The 20,838-nt window shown below is 45.6% G+C and overlaps 3 protein-coding genes across 3 annotated transcripts; all 3 read right to left on the bottom strand.

Moving 5' to 3' along the window:
* Positions 1-298: 298 nt before the first annotated feature.
* Positions 299-3,938, bottom strand: LOC101758466. The gene is made up of 3 exons (XM_022824653.1): positions 3,334-3,938; positions 2,355-2,553; positions 299-1,597 (listed from the first exon to the last, which is right to left on the bottom strand). Exons 1-3 carry the CDS (start codon positions 3,917-3,919, stop codon positions 628-630), a joined length of 1,755 nt encoding a protein of 584 aa, XP_022680388.1. The 5' UTR covers positions 3,920-3,938; the 3' UTR covers positions 299-627.
* An 8,716-nt stretch (positions 3,939-12,654) lies between these two features.
* LOC105913795 (zinc finger CCCH domain-containing protein 43-like) lies at positions 12,655-13,493 on the bottom strand. The gene is made up of 2 exons (XM_012843694.1): positions 13,350-13,493; positions 12,655-13,254 (listed from the first exon to the last, which is right to left on the bottom strand). Exons 1-2 carry the CDS (start codon positions 13,491-13,493, stop codon positions 12,655-12,657), a joined length of 744 nt encoding a protein of 247 aa, XP_012699148.1.
* A 1,898-nt stretch (positions 13,494-15,391) lies between these two features.
* On the bottom strand, positions 15,392-18,260 carry LOC101758052. Its single transcript, XM_004959492.2, has 4 exons — positions 18,102-18,260; positions 17,867-18,005; positions 17,125-17,323; positions 15,392-16,324 (listed from the first exon to the last, which is right to left on the bottom strand). Exons 1-4 carry the CDS (start codon positions 18,258-18,260, stop codon positions 15,463-15,465), a joined length of 1,359 nt encoding a protein of 452 aa, XP_004959549.1. The 3' UTR covers positions 15,392-15,462.
* Between the last annotated feature and the right edge of the window lie 2,578 nt (positions 18,261-20,838).

Genomic DNA, 20,838 nt, shown 5'->3' with positions numbered 1-20,838 from the left:
CTTCTAATTAGTATCTAAACATCCGATGTGACATGTCCTAAAGTTTAGGACGCCGAATCCAAACAGGCTTGAAGTCTAATTCGCGAGATGAATCTATTAAGATTAATTAATCCATCATTAGCAAATGGTTACCGTAGCACCACATTATCAAATCATGGAGTAATTAGGTTTAATAGATTTGTCTCGCGAATTAGACTCCATCTATGCAATTAGTTTTTTTAATTAGACTATGTTTAATACTTCTAATTAGTATAAACATCCGATGTGACAGGCAAGCTGTCTTTGGCGTGGTCTTTGCGATTGTACTCAGCCATGCAAAATAGGGAACAGGCTAATCAGTTCCCTTCAGACAGCTCCACTTCAAAAGGAGGCTTGACCGCCTAAGTGCCTAGGGCTAGGAGTACAGAAGTAGGAACAGCAACTCGTTTTGCTGCCGTAGTCAGTGTCATGCCACAAAAAATGGCCGTACCTGTACAAGCCTGGAACTGGAACAAAAAAACGCTTGTCGCACCGAAGTTGGCGTAGCTATCTGTTCTGAACGGCCGGCCAGCTCGTCTACTCTGGCGATCTACGCATGCACCACCAGCAGCAGTAGTAGTCCACAACCCGCCCCAAAACAATGATCCTTCAAGGCCTACCATACCGTGCAATCATCCAGCGCAGCCACTCTCGCTTCTGAACAGACTCCCCGTCCATGTGGTGATGTCCCAAGAAGGCAGAATGGTTCAAGCCGGTTGCTCCAGGCATCACTTGCCTCTGCATTTCGTATTCCCTGGCGGAAAAGTAGTTGTCTCCCCCTAGCTGATCAGGAACAGTTCTCTGTTGATACCAATGCTGCTCATGAGGTGCATGGAGATCGGGGCATGGGATTCGGCTCATTGGTGGAGGAACGCCGCCTGGAGGTGGCAAAGCATTCGGCCATGGCCCTGGTATGCTAACCATTGGATGGAAACTGTCTTGTTGATGAATGTCACCTTGATCGGGCAAAGCATTCGGCCATGGCCCTGGCATGCTAACCATTGGATGAAAACTGACCTGTCGATTAATGCCGTCTGGATTGGGCAAAGCATTCAGCCATGGCCGTGGCATGGTAACCATTGGATGGAAACTGTCATGTTGAGGGAAATATGGTGCTCTCACCATGCCATCAGAGTTCGGTGGAAAACCTGGCTGTGGCCTTTGATCAGCTATGTAAGGCAGCAGGGGCATCAGTATGTTGCCTGTGTTGTCCGGCAGAGGAAAATGTTGCCGATGGATGTTGCTGCATCCAAGGTTTGGGATTGAACCAGCTCTCTGTCCATTCATTTTCTTCAGCTTCTTCAAGTCCCTGATTTGGAACTTGAATGTGGAACAAGCACCTAGATCGAAAGGTTCGTCGCACCTTGCACTATCTCCCCTCTTCTGGTTATAACCGGGGTAGTCTTCCTTTCGAAAAGCAACTTTCTCAACCATAGCAAGAGAAGACCCAGAGGCCAGGTGCTCGAGATCCCATCTGTCATATGGATGCCCTGTCTTGTGGGTAACATGGATTTCACCGTATCGCCGAACAAGGTGGCGTGCATTGAAGAAAAAGCCCCACAACAACTCCTTGTGTAAGCTGAAAGTCACAGCATATGGTTAATTTTTTTTTTGCGAATAGATTAAATATGAAAAAAGAAGGACGTAAGATGGCACATTCCAAAAGGGTTTCTGTGTTGTTTAGCTCTAGTATAAGAAACCATCAGCTAACTATTTTATGACCACTGTCATGGAAAGATGAAGCTTCTTGTGAAACCGATCAATCCTACTTATATCTATGGAAAATCTTCTACTGAAAATTAAAGAGTTACTATAAAGTGCTTGAAATAAAGTTATACATGCAAAGGTTTCACCAGCAAAATAATGATCTTAGTTTATTCTTCTATCATTAAGGTTTTCATATTGGATTATTTCTACTGTATCACAAGATGATTCGATCTAAAGCAAAATGTACTCTAGCCGATGGACCATTCAGGACGTCTGTCAACTTATTCTTGAGGTAACATATCCAAGGTATTACTTATTCTTAATGTAACTACAAAGAGCTAAAGTTCATTTCAAAAAACTAGTTCAGCAGTGATCAATGGTGGTACGGTGAAAAAGGAACCAATTTCACTGAGGTTCTACCCAGTGTCATTTATGCCAGGTTTTATATACACAAGTGTGTAACCCTTCATATGCAGATGTAGCCTTAGAAATATTTAATCAAATCTCTTAAGGAGCTCAGTAAGACAAATAATGAGCCCATCCATACGAAGAACATGAACAGCTACCTTAAACCAGGGTTTAATCAAACGGTTACTGCAAAAGAACATAATAATGAGATAGTGACGTACTTCATCATATGCATGTCGTCCTCTTTTCCTTTGAAGCCAGCATGGGGAAAATTAAAGACAATCCGATCAAACCTGCTGTTCTTCAAGTCAGTGTGAAACCTCATTTTTTTCGCATCAACACCATGCAAAACCGTGGCGCCCAATCTTTTCAGCTCCATTATATTTGACTCTGCTTTGCTGTACTTGCCCCTCAGAGCCTCTGCAAACGAGAGTTTCCCACAGGAAATGCAGAAAGAGTAGATAAGTCTATCAGCCCAATGTACAAGAAACAAAAACCATAGTATGACTTAAACTTACAAGGTAATTAAGCACATCAACAAGGCTATATGTGATTTAGAATGAAGCAAATACAAGACTGGGAAACTATTGAAAGATGATAAGTTTTCCTAAAGGAACCGATAAACAGTGGTGATTATGTAGAGTTAAATTATTCCTTTGCAACAAAGTTTAGGTGGCCTGATCGGCTACCATCTTCCTCTCAAAAACTTATTATGTAGAGTTAAATCAGGACAGATTTATTAGATGGCTTTATATGGTGCATTTTCTCTTTCGCTAAATGCTAATCTTCTTGCTGGTTCATTTATGTTTATTTTCATTCAACTGGTCTCCAAACTAATTGCTTGAATTGCTTTATCTTTTTTCTGCCTAAAAAACGTAATGGTGGATATGTTATGCCACAAGCCAGCAATGTGCAATAACCGTATGAAAGCTACAGAGGTGTTGCTTGATTGCTTCAGACGGATGATCATAATCCTCCTTTAACCAACTCAAGCTACGTTTTACAGCAATCGTCAAATTTAGCAGATCATATCCTCTAATGCATCCATCCATTCCTAGTTACATTAACGCACATACCAAAGGCGCAAAAGGTCAAAAAAGGGGATCAGCATTGTTAACTGCTAGTAGAACTATGCTGTAGCGAAGGCACATTTACTTTACCCGCCGCAAGAAGAAACGGAAGCGATCGAAGTAGACAAACCATAGGTGTCGAGGGACGTGGCGACGAGGTTGGCGCCGGAGCCGAACGCGGTGGCCAGCGCCAGCGAGAAGGAGAAGTCCCCGTCGCCGACGATCAGTATGCTCTGCCCGGAGGAGTAATGCCCCAGCCACTTCTCCCCTTCATCCTCCTCCTCCGCCTCGGCCTCCGCCTTCGCCTCCGGCTCCGGCTCCGCCTCCTTCTTGCCCTCGACCTTGTGGGCCTCCTGCTCCCCTTCCACGGTGATCACCGCCGGTGCCCCCTCCAATGGCGCCGCCGCACCCTTCCCCTCTACCTGGACAGCGGGCACCCCATCCTCCGCCTCCGCCTCATTCTTGTCCTCGGCCTTGTGGGCCTCCTCCGCCCTTTCCACGGTGGTCACCGTCGGTGCCCCCTCCATTGGCGGCTCTGCCCCCTTCCCCTCTACCTCAACTGCGGGCAACCCATCAGCTGGCGGCGGCGGCTCCTTCCCAGCAGCCACCAATGGCGCCTCACCCTCCGCCCCGCCGACGAGCTCCGCGGCGGCGGAGTCCCCTTCCTCCGGCACGGCCACCCCCACGCCCACGGCCATGCGTGCGTGTGCGTGCATCGCCGTCGCTGGAGGCGAAATGTTGTGGACTCGAGTCAAGCGACCAACTGGGTGGGGTTCGATCAGCGTCGACGTGTAGCGATAGCCGAGGGGAAAGTTTCCCGGGGCTCCGGGCCCACATGGCAGGGATCGCCGGGCGCCGCGTTTGGTCTTCGGTTTTCTGGAATCAAGGGCCGGATTATTGGAGAAAAGTAAATGCGGATTCCATGTTAAGGTTCTCATTTGAAAATGCATAGCATTTGGGACGGTTTGGATACCGGTTAAATTTTAGCCCCTGTCACATCGGACGTTTGGATGCTAATTAGGAGGACTAAACATGAGCTAATTATAAAACTAACTGCCGAACTCGTGGACTAATCCGCGAGACGAATCTATTAAGTTTAATTAATCCATCATTAGTAAATGATTACTGTAGCACCACATTGTCAAATCATGGACTAATTAGGCTTAATAGATTCGTCTCACGAGTTAACCTCCATCTGTGTAATTAGTTTTGTAATTAGACTATGTTAATACTCCTAATTAGTATGTAAACATCCGATGTGACAGGGCTAAAGTTTAGCCTCCCTGAGCCAAACACCCCCAAAGTTTTGCATCAAAGAGACCTCCATTTTTCGCTTAAAGTTAGAACAACAATGGTTTCGTGTGTTGTTCGAAATTTGAATAATGATGAGTAGTCCCTCCCTTCCAAATTGTAGTTCGTTTTTTTATTTTATTATGCACCTAGATATAAACTTATTTCTAAATACATAAGTAAAAATTATGAATTTATTTGGCAGGGAATAGTAGGTGTAAGTATTCCAAACATTAGAGTAGAAACAATTATCAATATATTGTTACATAAAGTAACAGGCACCGTCATAGAATTCTCATCAATCACACACACCTTACGATTGATATCACCACGTCATCGGACCTCAACTCTCGAGCAAGTGAACACCGCATGATCGAGAGAGGTGTTTGCGAATTGCGATGGTATGGTCATGTCTTGTCAAGTTATCTTTCTCTATTACGTCACCATATCACACAAAAATTAAGGGTCTATTTGGCAGAGCTACGACTGTTGCTGAAACGGCTGCGGCTGCTCTAGTGAAACAGCTCCTCTAGTGAAGCTGAAGCCGTTCTGAAGAGCGTTTGGCAAAACGACTTCTCCTATATTGTATTTTTAGGAATGGCTGTGATAAATCAAATGTCATAGATACCCTTGATTATATGGATTGTTTGAATAGATGAATGTAATGCTTAACATTTGTTTATAAATTTGAGTTTATTAGAAATTTAAAAAAAATAAAAGGATTATTGTTTAAGCAATAATAAAAAGAATTAGTTTCCTATTTAATTTTTCTTTTCCTTAATCCGGTCCATGTCCTTCCATTCTTTTTTCTCTTTCTTTTTTCGTTCTCCACACGATCGCAATCCATCCTCGTGACTCTTCCTGACCATTCGCTAATTTGAGTTCATTACAAATTATGAATATAAATTAAAGGGATTCGTGCGGCTGTAATTACAAAAGGAGGCATAATCCTTACATGACATGCAACCATACAAACTAATAATTAAAAAAGTAGCCATAATCCTTACATAGCATGCAACCATATAAGCTAACAGACATGCTCAAGATGATCTAGAAAAGAACATAGCAAGATCATCTCGAAATTTATCCATGGTTTGATCATCTATTTCCATGTTGGATGTATCTCGAGCATCTTAAGAGACATAGAGCTTCCTATATCTTGAAGGTATAGTGGGCACATAATTGAGATTCCGATCGTATTTGCGGAAATCCTTATCTTGTGCGTGGTTTTCACGAATGAAGTTATGAAGACACATGGTTACGGCAACTATCATCATTTGCTTCTCCATAGGGTAACTCGGCATCTTGAGAAGGATTCTCCACTTCATTTTCCACACACCAAAAGAGTGCTCTACCACATTACGAATACTTGAATGCAAATGGTTAAAATGTTCTTGCTCACCATTTGGAGCAGGACCTCTCCTCCAATCTAGCACATGATACCTTTCACCCTTGTATGGTGCCAAGTAACCAGGTCTATTTGGGTACCCGGCATCAACCATATAATACTTTCCTAAACACATATGTAAAAAAAATGAAGGTTGTGAGCCGCATGCATTCATGTATAGACATGCGAAAAGATAAGGTAGGTGATCCGACATACCTAGAGGGGGTGTGGAAAGGTGGCATGATCATGTCGAAGTGCATGGAAGAGAATATTAGTATCATGCATAGATCCGGGCTGGCCAATAGATGTATAAGTGAACCTCATGTCGAAATCAACAATACCAAGAACATTTTGTGTTGCTTTGCCACTCCGACCAATGTACCTAATCTGGTCCTCAGGACGTGGTGTCGCTGAAATGTGAGTGCCATCTAAAGCTCCAATGCAATCTTTAAAGTGTGGCATCATCCTACGATCATTACTGATCCTAGGATGTGTAGTAGAGAAATTACGGTCAATTGGCTTTATGTAGTCTGCACTCATAGCCACCATACATATCAATACCTCCTCAAATTTTCTACTAATTGTTTCTGCAGAGTGCTTGAATATACCATGCACACCACTGTTGGAGTGCTTGAATATACCATGCACACCACTGTTGGAAGTACCTTGCCCACACACAAGTAGGAAAATAGCCAATGATTCCATAGAACTCATATGAAGAAATGATTTTAGTCTATAGTTACCCACTAACAGATCATGCAACTTTGTAAAATAGAGATGCATTCATTCGAAATTGCTTATGACTTTCACTTGGAGTGTTCAGCTTCTCCGTTGTCCAACCGAATCCACTTTGTGCCGGAGTTCTAACATCATTATTGTCATGGTAAGTCATGAAGTACTTGCAAGAAATAAGAGCAGTGGCAAATTGACAATTCTAAGCAGACTGCAACAATCCTAGAGTGTTTTTAACCCATTCATCATGATCAGACATCTCATCATCAGAAGATTCAGATCTGTTCATGATATAAACAACACTCATGAATTTCAAATTACAGATTCAAAGTAGCAATCATATTCAAAGTAGCATATAGAAGATTCAGAGTAACAACACTCATGAAGATTCAAAGTAGCATACATATTTCAAAGTAGCATAGAATTCAATGTAGCATAGAAATAGAAACATAATTCAAAGGATACAAGATTGCACAAACTACTTAGGCACATCATTTCTAGTCATCCATTCATACTTCCTATTCAGCCAATCAAATCTCTCCTCAGGAGTATCCAGAGTCATAAACATCTCTCGTTTAGCCCTCTTGGTAAAAACTAGAGATGCAACAAAATGTTCATTCGTCGAGGGAAAAGCCCCACAATCCTTGACCAAAGCCATGACATCCTGGATGGAACAACCAGATGTATCCTCCCTCCTTGCAATGAACTCACAAGATGCAGCTGTCCTCTCATTCATCTCCACAATCTTGCCCATTTGTTCCTGAAACCACTGACCTGTACTTGTCTTGGGTTTCTTTCCCTTCATGTTACTAGCCCCTCTACCTCTCTTTGAAACTTGCACACTCCTAGGTGTCACCTCCTCTGGCTCACTGTCATAATCATTTTCTGCTTCATCTTCATCATCAATAGGAATTGGAGAACTTTCACGAGACAAGTTTGCTAGGGAAGGTGCTATACCACTGGAAATGGATCAATGTTCATCACCAGTATTCCTGAGGTCTTCAAACATAATGCTTAGTTGTTCTTCATTTTGTAGTCTTTTCAGCTTGAATTTGGCGGAGCCCTTTATATCCTGAAATGCAATAGTCAGATAACAATATTTTTACATATTATAAAACAAAAATTTGAAACAACTGTAACTTGTAAAATTCTACTTACTTTTGTTGTTTTCTTCCACCAAGCCTCTGACATTACAATATTCTTCCCAGATTCATCCCATCCAATCCCAGTCTCCTTATTTTTCAACTGCTTCCAAATAGCATAATCTTGCTTCGATTTGTCCCATTTATTCTTGAATTGCTTTCTAGTATAGTCAATCCCAGTCCTCTCTTTAAATCTTGCTATCACATTCTTGTACCCGGTCTTACTCAAATGAGTACTTGATCTATTTCCTTTTAAAACTTCATCAGCAAAAATCTCACAAACTATCCTATTGTTCTCATCACACCAATTAGCCAAGCTGTTGCTAACAAAATCAGTTTGATAAGGAAAAAGCATAATCTAGAGGTATAGTGTTCCACTGCTAGCTCAAAGGAGTATAAATGCTAGTTATACAAATATGCTTCTTCAAAGCACAATAGAAGCATATTGTTTGCACAATAGCAGTTGCAAGCCATTGAGCAAACTAATCCTGATTTAGCATGGATCCTGAAGGACTTCACTGAATAGCTAATTTGGGTAGATATTCTTGTTCTGTATGCACTGTATGCTCAACTTTGGTAGTCATTTTTGTTCCAATATTAGGATGCATCAGCATACCACCAAATCTTTAACTTGAATGGTTTTGAAAAAATGATATGGAATTATTTATCTATAGTCGAGTCTGTGGGCAATCATTGCTTGCTGGCAATAATTCATGAGAAAGGAGCTGCACTGTTAAGGCTATATGTACAATGCCAAGCCACCTACTTGTAAATCAAATGCTAAACATGTACTAAGTCTGATGCCAAATTGCCATCCATCAACTCTAAAAGGTTAAAACAGCACATGTATCCCATATTTTTATCAAACAACTGCATATGTTTGAAAACACAGTTCAACAATATTCACATCAAATCTCATTTTATTGATGCAAACATATTTTCTAGATATAAGAAGTTCATGTTGTTTCACTTTTTCTGAACATAAGCTAACAGTTCGTCTACAAACAGTTGTATTCAGTGAAGTCCTTCAGGATCCATGCTAAGTAGTAAGTTGTTCCAGAAACAAGTGAAGTAGTAGCTAATTTGGGTAGATATGCTAAGTAGTAAGCTGTTCCAGAAACAAGTGGAGTGAACAAGACAATCTGGAGGTCAGCTAATTTGGGTAGATAACATAACCTATTCCTCAAAACTCAGTAGGGCTTAAATGTTGACAGTGTATCTGCCAGGATCTGATTTAGCATTGCTATTCAATCTGTGATGCAATGATGCTGAAGGAAGTTGTACTAAACACCTGAAGGAAAAGCTGCACTCTCTAACCCAAAATCCAATCTTTTCATGCGGCATTGTACTAAACAGCAACACCTCTCAAATCATAGGAACTGCACATAACTATTGCCTGTACCACAGAAATTCCATGCACCATAGCAAGGTAAAGGAAATTGTAAACCATCTAAGCAACCACTAAGCACAGACATAGCTACTATTTCGCCAGTGCAGTACCTAGGCTCAAACAAGCATATCATGATCCATTCAGATGATCCATTTCAAGGTCAAACAAGGAAATCACTTCCCTTGGATCATATGTTCTTACCTTGGATCGGTGAGGTCGACATCCACAGATGCAGGAGCAGGAGCTGTCCTTGCTGTCGGTGGTGGCCTAGGTGCGAGGGTACCTCTTCGGCGAGTTGAGGAGCCCCGAACCGGACCAGAGGTGGCCCGAACCGGCAGCCGCTCATTACCCCGTTCATTGCCTCCAACCTCCAGTGAAGCTGTCTCCTGTGAAGCGAGTTGAGGATCAGCACGAAACCAATCCAGCCCTAGAGCCACCGCTACTGCTCCGGCCCACCACTCCGGCCATCCTCCCGGCATGCCTATGCTTGCGGCCATGGTGGCGCCGGGCCATGCGCCGGAGGCCAGGCCCGCCACTGCTGGGGCCATGCCGCCAGAGGCTAGCGGCGCTGATGTGCCTGCACCGGGGATGCCGGGCCACGCGCCGGCGGCCACGCCTGCCGCGGCTGGGACGCCAGGTTGTTGCACCGGCGGCTGGCCCACCACGGTTGCTGCGCCTCCAGGCCATGCGCCCGCCACCACGCCAGGAGGCACTCCCGCGGCGGCCAAGAGGGCGCCCAGGGGACTCGTCGCCGGGCCTCCCAACCACACGAACAGGGCACTACCAGCCCCTCCATTGGACACGAACCACGCACCGCTAGCCCCTCCGCTGGCCGCATCCTGAAGCCCACCACCGGATCTGCCCCTTTCAGCCTCCGGAGCCCAGTTTCCCATTGACGGAGCCGCATCCCGCTCATCCATGCCGGCCACCGCCACCAGACCGAGACCGTGAGAAGGAGGGAGGAAAAGAACGGTTCGGGAAGGAGGCGGTGGCAATTTGCATGTAAATTCCGTGAACTTCAGGGCTAGTTTCGTAACATGGGGGGCGCGGATGGAGGGGAAGCCGCGGGGAGCTGGTTTTTCCGACTTCTCCTCCCTAGTACAAATTGGAAAACGGCTTCATGGGTGCTTCACGAGAGAAGCCATTTTTTGGAAGGGTATTTGGTACGGCTTCTCCAGAAGCCGCCCGACAAGCCCTACCAAAGGGCCCTAAGTGGCAAAAAGTCAGCTTTTACTACAGTAGAAAACATCGGTCGCGGAGTTGTTCGCATGGCACCATGACATCTGGTGCATGCCGTACTATCTGCCACGTAGAAAACTGCAAGTGACAATGGTGCTATTCTATTTTTAGAAAATTGTTTCCGTATGAGTGTCAAAACCGTTTTCATGTAAAAAAACAAACAAGAAAAAAAAAGAATCATCCTCCCACACGCGACAGGCGCGCCGATTGAAACAACCGACGGGAAGGACAGACAATTCAAATTTCACCATTCTCTTGCAACGTTGTCAATGCACGCTGCTCTCACTCATGGACAGGCCACGAGAGCACATGAGGCAGCCGTGGCGGCAATCGAGCCGGCCGGTGAAGATGAGACAGCCGCTGCTGGTCCTCAGCACAGAGATGAGGACAAACCAATTAGTTCAAAGTTCATTTTTTTTAACATCTAAGGGCCTGTTTGGGACTGCTCCGCTCCAAAAAAAATAGCTCCACTTCATCAACTCCACCTTTTGTCAGATCCACTCCACCAACTCCAGAAAAATAGGGAGCTAGGTACCTGTTTGGCTACCGGATCCAAATTTAGCTCCAAAAATTATAGGAACCAGTGGGAATAGTCGTTTTTGCCCAAAGGTTTTGCTTCGTAATACAGTTCCGCGCTACAGTACCATACTACAGTACCGCGCTACAGTACCCATGAGGTTACTGTGCCGTTCATGCACTACTCGTGTTTCTTTTTTCACATGGAAAATTTTCGTACTAGAGAACAGATCCATTACTTGTTCCAATAAAAATTAAAATTTGTTTCATGTGACATCAAATGAAATTACAAAATTAACCACACCAATATTAACTAGTTCCAAGCAAGAGAAAGGGCGGTGGCCAACTCATCACGAAATACATCCATAGTTGGAGCATTGGCATTCGAAGTAGACCCGTCGGACGCCAAGGGAGAAACTGCATATTTGTTATACCTTTCCGGGATAGTAGGTATGTAATTAGGATCACGATCAAACCGATCAAAGTCAATATCTTCACCTCCATGTTCACGGATATAATTGTGAAGGACCATAGTAGCCACAACAATCATCTTTTGCTTGTACATAGGGTACGGTGGCATCTTGTAGAGAATTTGCCACTTCATTTTTAATAATCCAAACGATCTCTCAATAATATTGCGAATAGATGAGTGAACATGATTGAACCTTTCCGCGGGAGTCTTTGGTTCCATACCCCTATGCCATTCGGGTAAATGATACCTTTCACCCTTGTACGGAGCTAGATACCCAGGGCGATTAGGATAACCCGCATCAACAACATAGTATTTGCCTGCAAAATGAGAAGATAATATAAGTTATTATTTGTTTAGCACTAGGACAAGTAAAACATAAATCATATAAAGGCGATGTTACCTTGTGGAGGATGTGGGAAGAATTCTTCGTCCACTCTAATTGCATTGTACAGCACACTTGTGTCATGCATAGCTCCGGGTTGACCCGTGGATACATAAGTGAAACGCATGTCGAAATCACAAACAGCTAGAACATTTTGTGTTGCCATTCCGGTTTTCCCAATATATCTTACCATCTCCTTAGGTGACAGAGCGACACGAATATGAGTACCATCAAGAGCACCTATGCAATCTTTAAAGTGTGGATATGCACGTCTGTCATCTCTTATCCTTTTATGGACAGTAGGGAAGTTTGGATTTTTTGGTCTAATGAAATCCTTTGCCATAGCAATCAAACATAATAAGACCTCATCAAATTTCCTACTTATAGTTTCACCAGAGTGGTTGAATCTATTTTGAGCTCTCCTATTTGACTCATTTCCACCCAAAGTGTATAATAAAATGGCCAACATCTCAAGTGTGTTCATATGCATCGAAGGTTTTAGCCCATACCTTCCCACCAATAAATCATGAAGATCCATAAGTATTTTCTCATTTATACGAAGTTGTCTATGGCATTCTCCTGCATTCCTTATTGTCTCCATCAACCATCCCATGCCACTAAGGTTTGATATTCTTGGTGGGTTTTTATCTAGATAAAGATCGACATAAATTTGAGCTACTTGAGCACCACCAAGAACTAAACTCCAAAACTGCGCACTCTCCTCACTACAATCACTCTCACTCTCGGACACCTGCAATTTGACATGAAACAAAATAACATGAATACACCATTGTTCAAGTGACATTAATACAAAAGGTTCAATGATGACAAAGTTCAAGTGACATTAATAAATAAACATAAAAATGGTGTCCACATAATTGAAAAAAACAAATGGTGATCTTCAGTTCCCGTATTTGGCGTTGAACTTCCTCGTAAGCCAACCGAATCTAATGTCCTTAGTTGGAAGTGTCATGAACATGTCCCTTTGATCTTTCTTCACAAACAACTCAGTAGCAATAAAATGCTCATCGGTACCATACCCCGCTCCACAATCCAAAACAAGATCCATTACTTGTTCAACAGTAACTTCGCCAACCTTTCTTGATGTGAAAGCCTTGGCTTGTTCAGCTATCTCATTCAATTTTTCTTGAATCACAAGTGCGGTTCCTGTTTTTGCTTTCTTTCCTTTGTCTATGACAACCCTCGATCTTCTTTTTGCATTGCCAATGGATGGAGACACCTCCTCAATGTCATTCACAGCAACACCTCCATTATCTTCTTCTGTTGGGTACACATGAATATCATCCCCACCACCATCAAGGTTCTCACCAACATCAAGGTCTACTTCAATAGGAGTCTCATCATTTTGGGGTATGATAGGGTTGGAAGTCATAGGGTTCCAATGATCTGTTTCATCATTAATGATGTCACCAAACATAACGGTCAAATCATCCACATTTTGCAGAGGTTTTGTCCTGAACCCGCCGCATCCTGGGATATCCTGTAGTGAAAAATAAGATAAGAAAATAGTGTTAGTTATGAGTGAGTAACGAGTATGAATGATTCATTAAAAATTTTAAAAAATTACATCCTCACCTTCCTTGCCTTCCTCCACCACTCATCGTCCATGTCAATCACACCCTTTGTTCTATCCCAACCTGTTCCTGTTTGCCTCTTCATTAATCTATTCCATGCTGATAATTTTGTCTTCAACTTATCCCACTTGTTTTTCAATTGCATCTTGCTAAGATAAATTTCTGTCATCTGATAAAACCTATTTGACACTTCTGTATAGCCTACAGAGTTCAAATGTGTATTTGGTCTATTGCCTTTCTTAACTTGTTCTGCAAACAAGTTACAAACAATCGATGTGTATGCGTCGGTCCAGTCCATCATATCTCCCTGACCATGTTCAACACCAAATACGGAAATTGAAGTGTAAGTGCAGTGATATCTGTTACTTATTTGTTTAAAAAGTACAGTGTAATTGCCTATACATTCCCATAACAATATTTTGTGGTTAATTCCAAACTCAAGGTCAGAACATCTTTTCTAATAAAGACTATTTAGCTCACAGGTTGTGTACTAATTAAGCATATATGTATCTTGCAGCATCCACATTCTATACTTTACTAACATGACAAACGACACCAAATGAACCACCTGCAGCTGAACTACCACTTGAGCAGGATGCTTGCATCAGTTTCCTACTACTACTAACATAATATTTTTGTTACTGTTGTTCCATCCATTCAATACCGAGCAAATGTATCAACGTAGATGAAACGTACACCAAGGACAATTCACATACCTCCTCTTCGTCATTCTTCTTCGCTGCCCTAGAGGGCTTCTTGCTCTGTCCTTGGCCCCGACCTCTTCCTGGCCACTTCTTCCGACGGCCATGGCCGACACTTGCATCTTCGGCACCAAGAACAACCTCTTCCAAGTCAGCCTCATCGTCGGCCGGGGGCTGCTTGCTGCCGGTATGGGCACGGGCGCCACCGACAAAGCCACGGCCACCCACTGCCAAACTACGGCCGGCCGCGCCCAAGCCATGACCGAACCCGGCCTGGCCGACAGGCACGAACTCATCGAAGTCAGCCTCATCATCGGCCATCATCGTCCTATTGCCGGCATGGGCACGGGCGCCACCGACCAAGCCACGGCCGCCCACCGCCAAGCCACGGCCGGCGGCGCCCAGGCCATGGCCGCGCGCCCCCAGGACAGGGCCAGCCGCGCCCAACCCACGGCCGCCCGCCCCCAGCACAGGGCCGGCGCCAGCGCCGGCCAAACCTCCGACCAAGTCAATGTCTTCTTCACGAGCGAGGCAATCCGGGGAGTCGACATCGGACAAGCCACGACCGCCCCCCGCGAGGCCACGCCCGACCCCAACCAGGCCGCCGGTCGCCTCCAACTCCTCGACGGCCACGGGTTCCGCACCGTCGGCCATGGGCGGCGACGGGACGAACGGGCGCCGGAGGCCAGATGCCGACGACGGAGGAGGAGTACCAGGCGGTGGCGGCGAGTCAGGCGCGAGGGCGGCGGCGGAATCGCCGACGGCGGGCGGGCGGCGGCGGGCGGGCGGAAGGAAGCCGTACGGGCGGCGTCCGCCGAGTCACGGAACAGAGGAATCGGCCGATCTCGCAGAAAAAAAGCGTCGGTCATTTTTTTCGTTCGGAACGGTACTGTGTAAAGGGTGGCATTGGTGGGTAATTTCTACCCAACTCCAAGAGGAGTTATAAAAGTTGTTTTTTGAGAGCACCCTTTGAGGAGCTCCAGGAAAATCTTGAAGTTGCCTCCCAAATCCACATTTTTTTTGGAGTTGGTATAGTTGGAGCTGGAGGTGTTTGGCAAGATGAAGCTGGAGCGGAGCTATTTTTTTTTGGAGCGGAGCAGTCCCAAACAGGCCCTAAATATTGCAAACTAACTAACGTGTCCTAAACATCATATATCATGGTACTAGCCTTGTCAATGCTCATTTTCCCCTTTTGTGCTTTGAATCCAGTTTCTTGTGTGAGCTAGAGTCAGAGCAAACGGTTAATAGTAAAATGCACCACCTGTACAAGCCTTAGAACACAGAACACTGATGACTGGTCACACCAGGAGCACAAAACACTGATGGCTGATCACACCGAACGTTGCACGTGTGATTTGGAGAGGCCCAGCTCCTCTATTCTGGAGCTCTACACGTACACCTCCCAAAGACGGTTCACCACATCCCACCAGAAAAAATAACCATCCTTCGGTCCTCCTGAACAAACTCCCAGTCCCTGCGCTGATGTTCCAACAAGGCAGAATGGCTCTCCGCGGGCATCACATGTCCCTGCATTTCATACTCCCTCTGCAGACCCCACTGGTTTTCCCGTGCCAAGTAACACTGATCCCTTCCTGGAGCATCAGCAGTAGGTCTATGTTGATACCAAGGCTTCTCCTGAGGTGCGAGGAGATCAGGACATGGGATTCTGCTCATTGGTGGACAAATGGCACCACCTAGATTGTGCAAAGCATTCACCAATAGCCCTGGGGTTCCGAGCATTGGCCCGGTATTGCCCGGTTGTTGAAAATACGGGTCTCTCACTGTGCCATCAAAGTTCAGTGCAAAATCTGGATGTTGACTTTGAGCAACTCCATCAAGCTCCACAGTTGTCGGCATGTGAACTGCGTTAACTGGTGGAGGAAGACGTTGCCGAGGCCATGCTTCATCAGGTGGAAACAGGTGAAATGGGCCTCTTTCAGTTGCCAGAGCCATGATCCCAACTGAACTAGCCATGTCTCCATTCAGTTTCTTCCAATTCAAGTCTCTGATCCGGAACATGAATGTGAAACAAGTGCCTAGATCGAAAGCTTCGTCGGACCTTGCACTATCTCCTCTCTTTTGGTTATACCCAGGGTAATCTTCCTGTTGGAAAGCAACTTTCTCAACCAGAACAAGAGAAGCCCCGAAGGCTAGGTCCTCAATATCCCATCTGTCGTACGCCCCTCCTGTCTTGTGGCTGATGTGGATTTCACAATAAGGCCGAAGAAGGTGGAGCGCATTGTTGAAGAAGCCCCACACCAGCTCCCTGTGTGAGCTAAAGATCACAGCAGATGGTTAAGAATAAGTTATCTAAGAAACAAATCTTTGTGAAACAACATGGTAAAATTTTTAAAGGTTCATATGTTGTCCAAATGCAATAAGAAACCAGCAACAAACTATTTCCTGACCACTGTAATATGATAGCGAACCTTCTTATTAAACCTATCAATCCTATTTCACAAGAATGTAACAACAAAAAAGGAATGAAGTAGAATACAACAAGGAGCTGCAAAAATGTGATATGCACAACAGCCATGAACCACCAAATAATGCTCTTGCTTTATTCTTCTTGCTTTAAGGTTGCTCAGATGAGATTTTTTTACTGTATCACAAGATCAAAAGCAAAATGACTCCAGCAAATTGACTATGAAGGTCAGGTAAGATCTCTGCCACTTATTATTGAGGCAATATTTCTAAGATATCTACCTATTCATAATGTAAGATATAATCATAAAAAGCTACAGTTCATTTCAGGAAAAAAAAATAAGTTAAGCAGATCAACGGTGCGGTGCCTAGAATGAAAATGAAAAGAGCAGAACATCTTCGCTAAGAGGCTGTACAATGTCTTTTACACGCACAGGTTTTCTAAATAAGCAGCATGTTTTCTGAACAGGAGAGCATAGCCCTTCATATGCAGATGTAGCCTTAGTAAAATTTAATCAATTGTGTTTTTAACTCATTTAGGACATACAAAATGATGCAGTAAATCAATTTAAATAACAAGAAAAAAATTCCTAATCCAGGGTTTAATTAAACATTAACTGCCAAAAACACACAACATGATTATGCACATACTTGATCATATGCATGTCGTCCTCTTTTCCTTTGAAGCCAGCATGAGGAAAATTAAAGACAATTCGATCAAACCTTCTTTTCTTCAAGTCAGGGTGTAACTTCATCTTTTTCGTATCAACACCATGCAACACCGTGGCACTCAATCTTTTCAGATTTGTTATATTTGACTCTGCTTTGCTGTACTTGCTCTTCAGAGTCTCTGAAAAAAAGAGGATTTTTGCAGAGAAAATAGACTATAAAACTATTGAAAGATTAAAATTCCCAAAGAAGTCTTGTCACAGTGTGAAAGAATTAATGCTTCTAAGATGGCAGGATATGGTGTTTTTCCTTGCCTTTTGCTGAATGTTAATGATATCAGTTCCAAAAAAGAATGATTTATCCTGTATCGTCCACGACACAACAGAGGTTCTAAAAATACATAGTAAACGTGGAAATGCTGTGTTTCAAGGTGCTTTAAACCATATGAAAGCAAAATATAGTTCACCCATCTTGAGATAACCATGGTCTTATGGAGCAAGTGCATAAAATTCTTCTTTAACTAACACAAGGTACCACATTTCCCTGGAATCGCCGAACTAGCATATGGAATTCTTGTACCCATCCATCCGTCCATCAATTGCTCCAATCTATTCCCGTATCCAAGGGGCAAAGGGCCAACAAAATGCATTACCATTCGCCCGTATACTAGGGGGGAAGGACGCCTTTGCGTCGCGAGAAGCGGGGGAAGCGATGGTAGACGAACCGTAGGTGTCGAGGGACGTGGCGACGAGGTTGGCGCCGGAGCCGAACGCGGTGGCCAGAGCCAGCGAGAAGGAGAAGTCCCCGTCGCCGACGAGCAGTATGTCCTGCGTGGAGGAGTAATGCCCCAGCCACTTCACCCCCTGCCCCTTCTCCTCCTCCTTCTTCTTTCTCTTCTTCTTATGCTCCTCCTCCTCCTCCTTCTTGTCCTTCCCTCCCGCGGTGACCGCCACCGTTACTCCCTCCACCGGCGGCGCCCCCTTCCCGTCGACCTCGACCGGCGGCGGCACCTCACTCCCAGCGACCTCCAATGGCGGCCCGCCCCCGTCCCCACCCCCGCCGACTCCCGCCTCCGCGACGAGCCCGATCACCACCGGCGCGGCCACCGCCACAGCCATGCGCACCCGTTGCGTCGCCGCCGACGGGAGGCGAAGTGGTGCGGAGGCTCGGTGTGCAGCGTGGAAACCGGGGCGGGTCCCAGAAGCGCCTCGACACGTAGCAAAGCCAAGGGGTTTTCGCCGCCTGCGGTCTCGGGCTGTCCGGGTCCACATGGCAGCGGTGACTCGCCTGCCGCGCGTTTGGTTCTCTTCTCTTCTCATCAAAAGGCTCTGGAAATGCTGCGAGGAAGTTCAACAAACGATACGGCTTCAGCTTCTCAATAAAATTTATAATGTAGTTAAATTCGTCGTTGATTTGCTCTGGAATTTGGAGATTCGCGTCACTTCGGTGATCGATATCTCGATCTCGAAAAAAAAGAGAAAGTCATGATCAATTGGTCATAGACTCGTCGGGAACAGGATCCTCTGCAGTTAGGCAAACTACGTAAGAGGGAGGTAGTTCTTCAATCTACCGTTGCCCAAGCATCCAACGCCTCTCCAGCTTTTGGACCGTCCTTGCACCTAGTAGCTCCTATCGTGTTCGCTCGTGATCGTGAATGAGAAAAGGAGAAAAGTAGGCGCCGCCGGTGCCGCACCTTGCTCACCGCCGGGTGCTGTGCTGCCTGTGGCCATCTGCTGTCCAAGACAAACAACTCCTTTCAGCATCTGAAACATCTGAATAGGGCGATTTGACTTCAATCTGAGAGTCTCTGAGCCAACATCTGAATCTCGTGGAGGGAGTTGAAGGAGAAGGTGGCGTCGGAGACGCAATTTTGGGACTTGCGCTTGAAGCGGTGGAGCTCTCGATGAGCTAGCTCTTGAGAAGTCCAGCTGCCTGCAGGCGGAAGCGCATGTCCTCAAAGAAGGGGGCGTCGGCAGCGGCATCTCATTCCTCGATGCGCAGCAACTGGTGGCGCGATGGACGGGGACGAGCGACCTGCGGCACCCGGCGGCCGGCGGCGAGCAAGATGCGGCATCGGCGACTGCTATTTGCGAATGGGAATATAGGATAGCGGCTACGAGAGTTAGAACTGTCCAAAAGCTAGAGAGGCGTTGGATGCTTGGGCGACGGTGGATCAAAGAACTACCTCCCTCCTACGTAGTTTGCTTAACTGCAGCCGTGCGACTGTACGAGCCACGCCGGCCTCTACTGTGGCATTGTGCGCGCAGCGTGAGACGTTTCGTCAATTCGGCCTCGGCTCTCGGGCGAGTCGGCAGCGCGGTGATGGCGGACGGCGGCGGTGGTCAGCTCTGGTCATGTCGTGCCAAAAGCTGCTTGCCTGCTCTGCTCCATCCCTCGGCCATGGATAGTCGTGTCATATCGAATATTCGGATGCTAATTAGGAGGATTAAATATGAATTAATGGTAAAACTAATTATATAGGTGCAGGCTAATTCACGAGACGAATATATCAAGCCTAATTAATCCATCATTAGCACATTTTTACTGTAGCATCACATTGTCAAATTGTGGACTAATTAGGTTTAATAGATTCGTCTCGCGAATTAGTCTCTATCTGTGCAATTGGTTTTGTAATTAGATTATATTTAATACTCCTAATTAGTATCTAAATATTTGATGTGAAAGAAATTTTAGTTTGCACTAAAGATCCAAACACCCTTTAAAATAGCTTATTTATTTACCCAACCATCATATAGTTTTCTAAATGCAATTGCGTATGAATATACGGGCTGACTCGTAATAGTTATGAGCTCTCTACTTGGGCTTTTGCTCTCATGGGCCTCCGGCGCGTACTTCACACCGTTTCAGCCCAGGCCGACAAGGCAGCAACGACAATTGTACCTCGCGACCGTTTGGCTTTCAAAATTCAAATCAAACCCAAACGGAAGGCAGGCAGTCGAGCGTGCGCGGAGTCACCTCAGACCTCACCTCACCTCACCTGACCGCCGCGCGGCGAAGAGATCGGCAGAGGAGGAGGCGCGCGCATGTCGAGAGCTTCGCCGGAGGATGTGCTTGTCGCAGCGATCGCTGGTGGGAGCCGAGAGGGGGTATCGCTGCCCGCGGGCATCGTCGCCGATGGGAGGCGGCAGGGCGACCGGGCGGAGGGTGTCCCGGTGATCGACTTGACGGCGGAGGAGGAGAAGGAATGGGTGGGTTCCCCATGCGCGAAGGAAGTGCAAGTGATTGGTTTGACAGCGGCAGGAGAGGAAGAGAAGGAAGGTCAAGGCGTGGATGGCCCACGCGCGGAGGGCGTCCCGGTGATCGACCTGACGGGGGAGAGCAGCGATGAGGAGGAGGGGGAGCAGGAGGTCAAGTGGGTGGGGCACTACTCGTCGACCCAGAGCATCCTGCTTGTCGGCGATGGCGACTTCTCCTTCTCCTTGGCGCTCGCCACCGGATTCGGCTCGGGCGCCAATCTCGTCGCCACTTCTCTCGACTGCTATGGTTTGTTTTCTTTCCTCTATTTTCTCATTATACTCGTGAAATGAGCTGCGGATTACGGTACACCGTACTCATTATCATGACACGTTCGTCAATCTCTAGATTCTTGCAGCACTAATCTTGTTGTGTTAGACTTCGGCCTTCAGGTGCATCGCTAATATTCTGTCTGACACGTAAACTTGAATAGTGCAGAAA

The sequence above is a fragment of the Setaria italica genome, chromosome II (assembly GCF_000263155.2).
Source record: "Setaria italica strain Yugu1 chromosome II, Setaria_italica_v2.0, whole genome shotgun sequence".
Taxonomy (NCBI): Eukaryota; Viridiplantae; Streptophyta; class Magnoliopsida; order Poales; family Poaceae; genus Setaria; species Setaria italica.
This window is presented reverse-complemented; position numbering and strand designations above follow the sequence as displayed.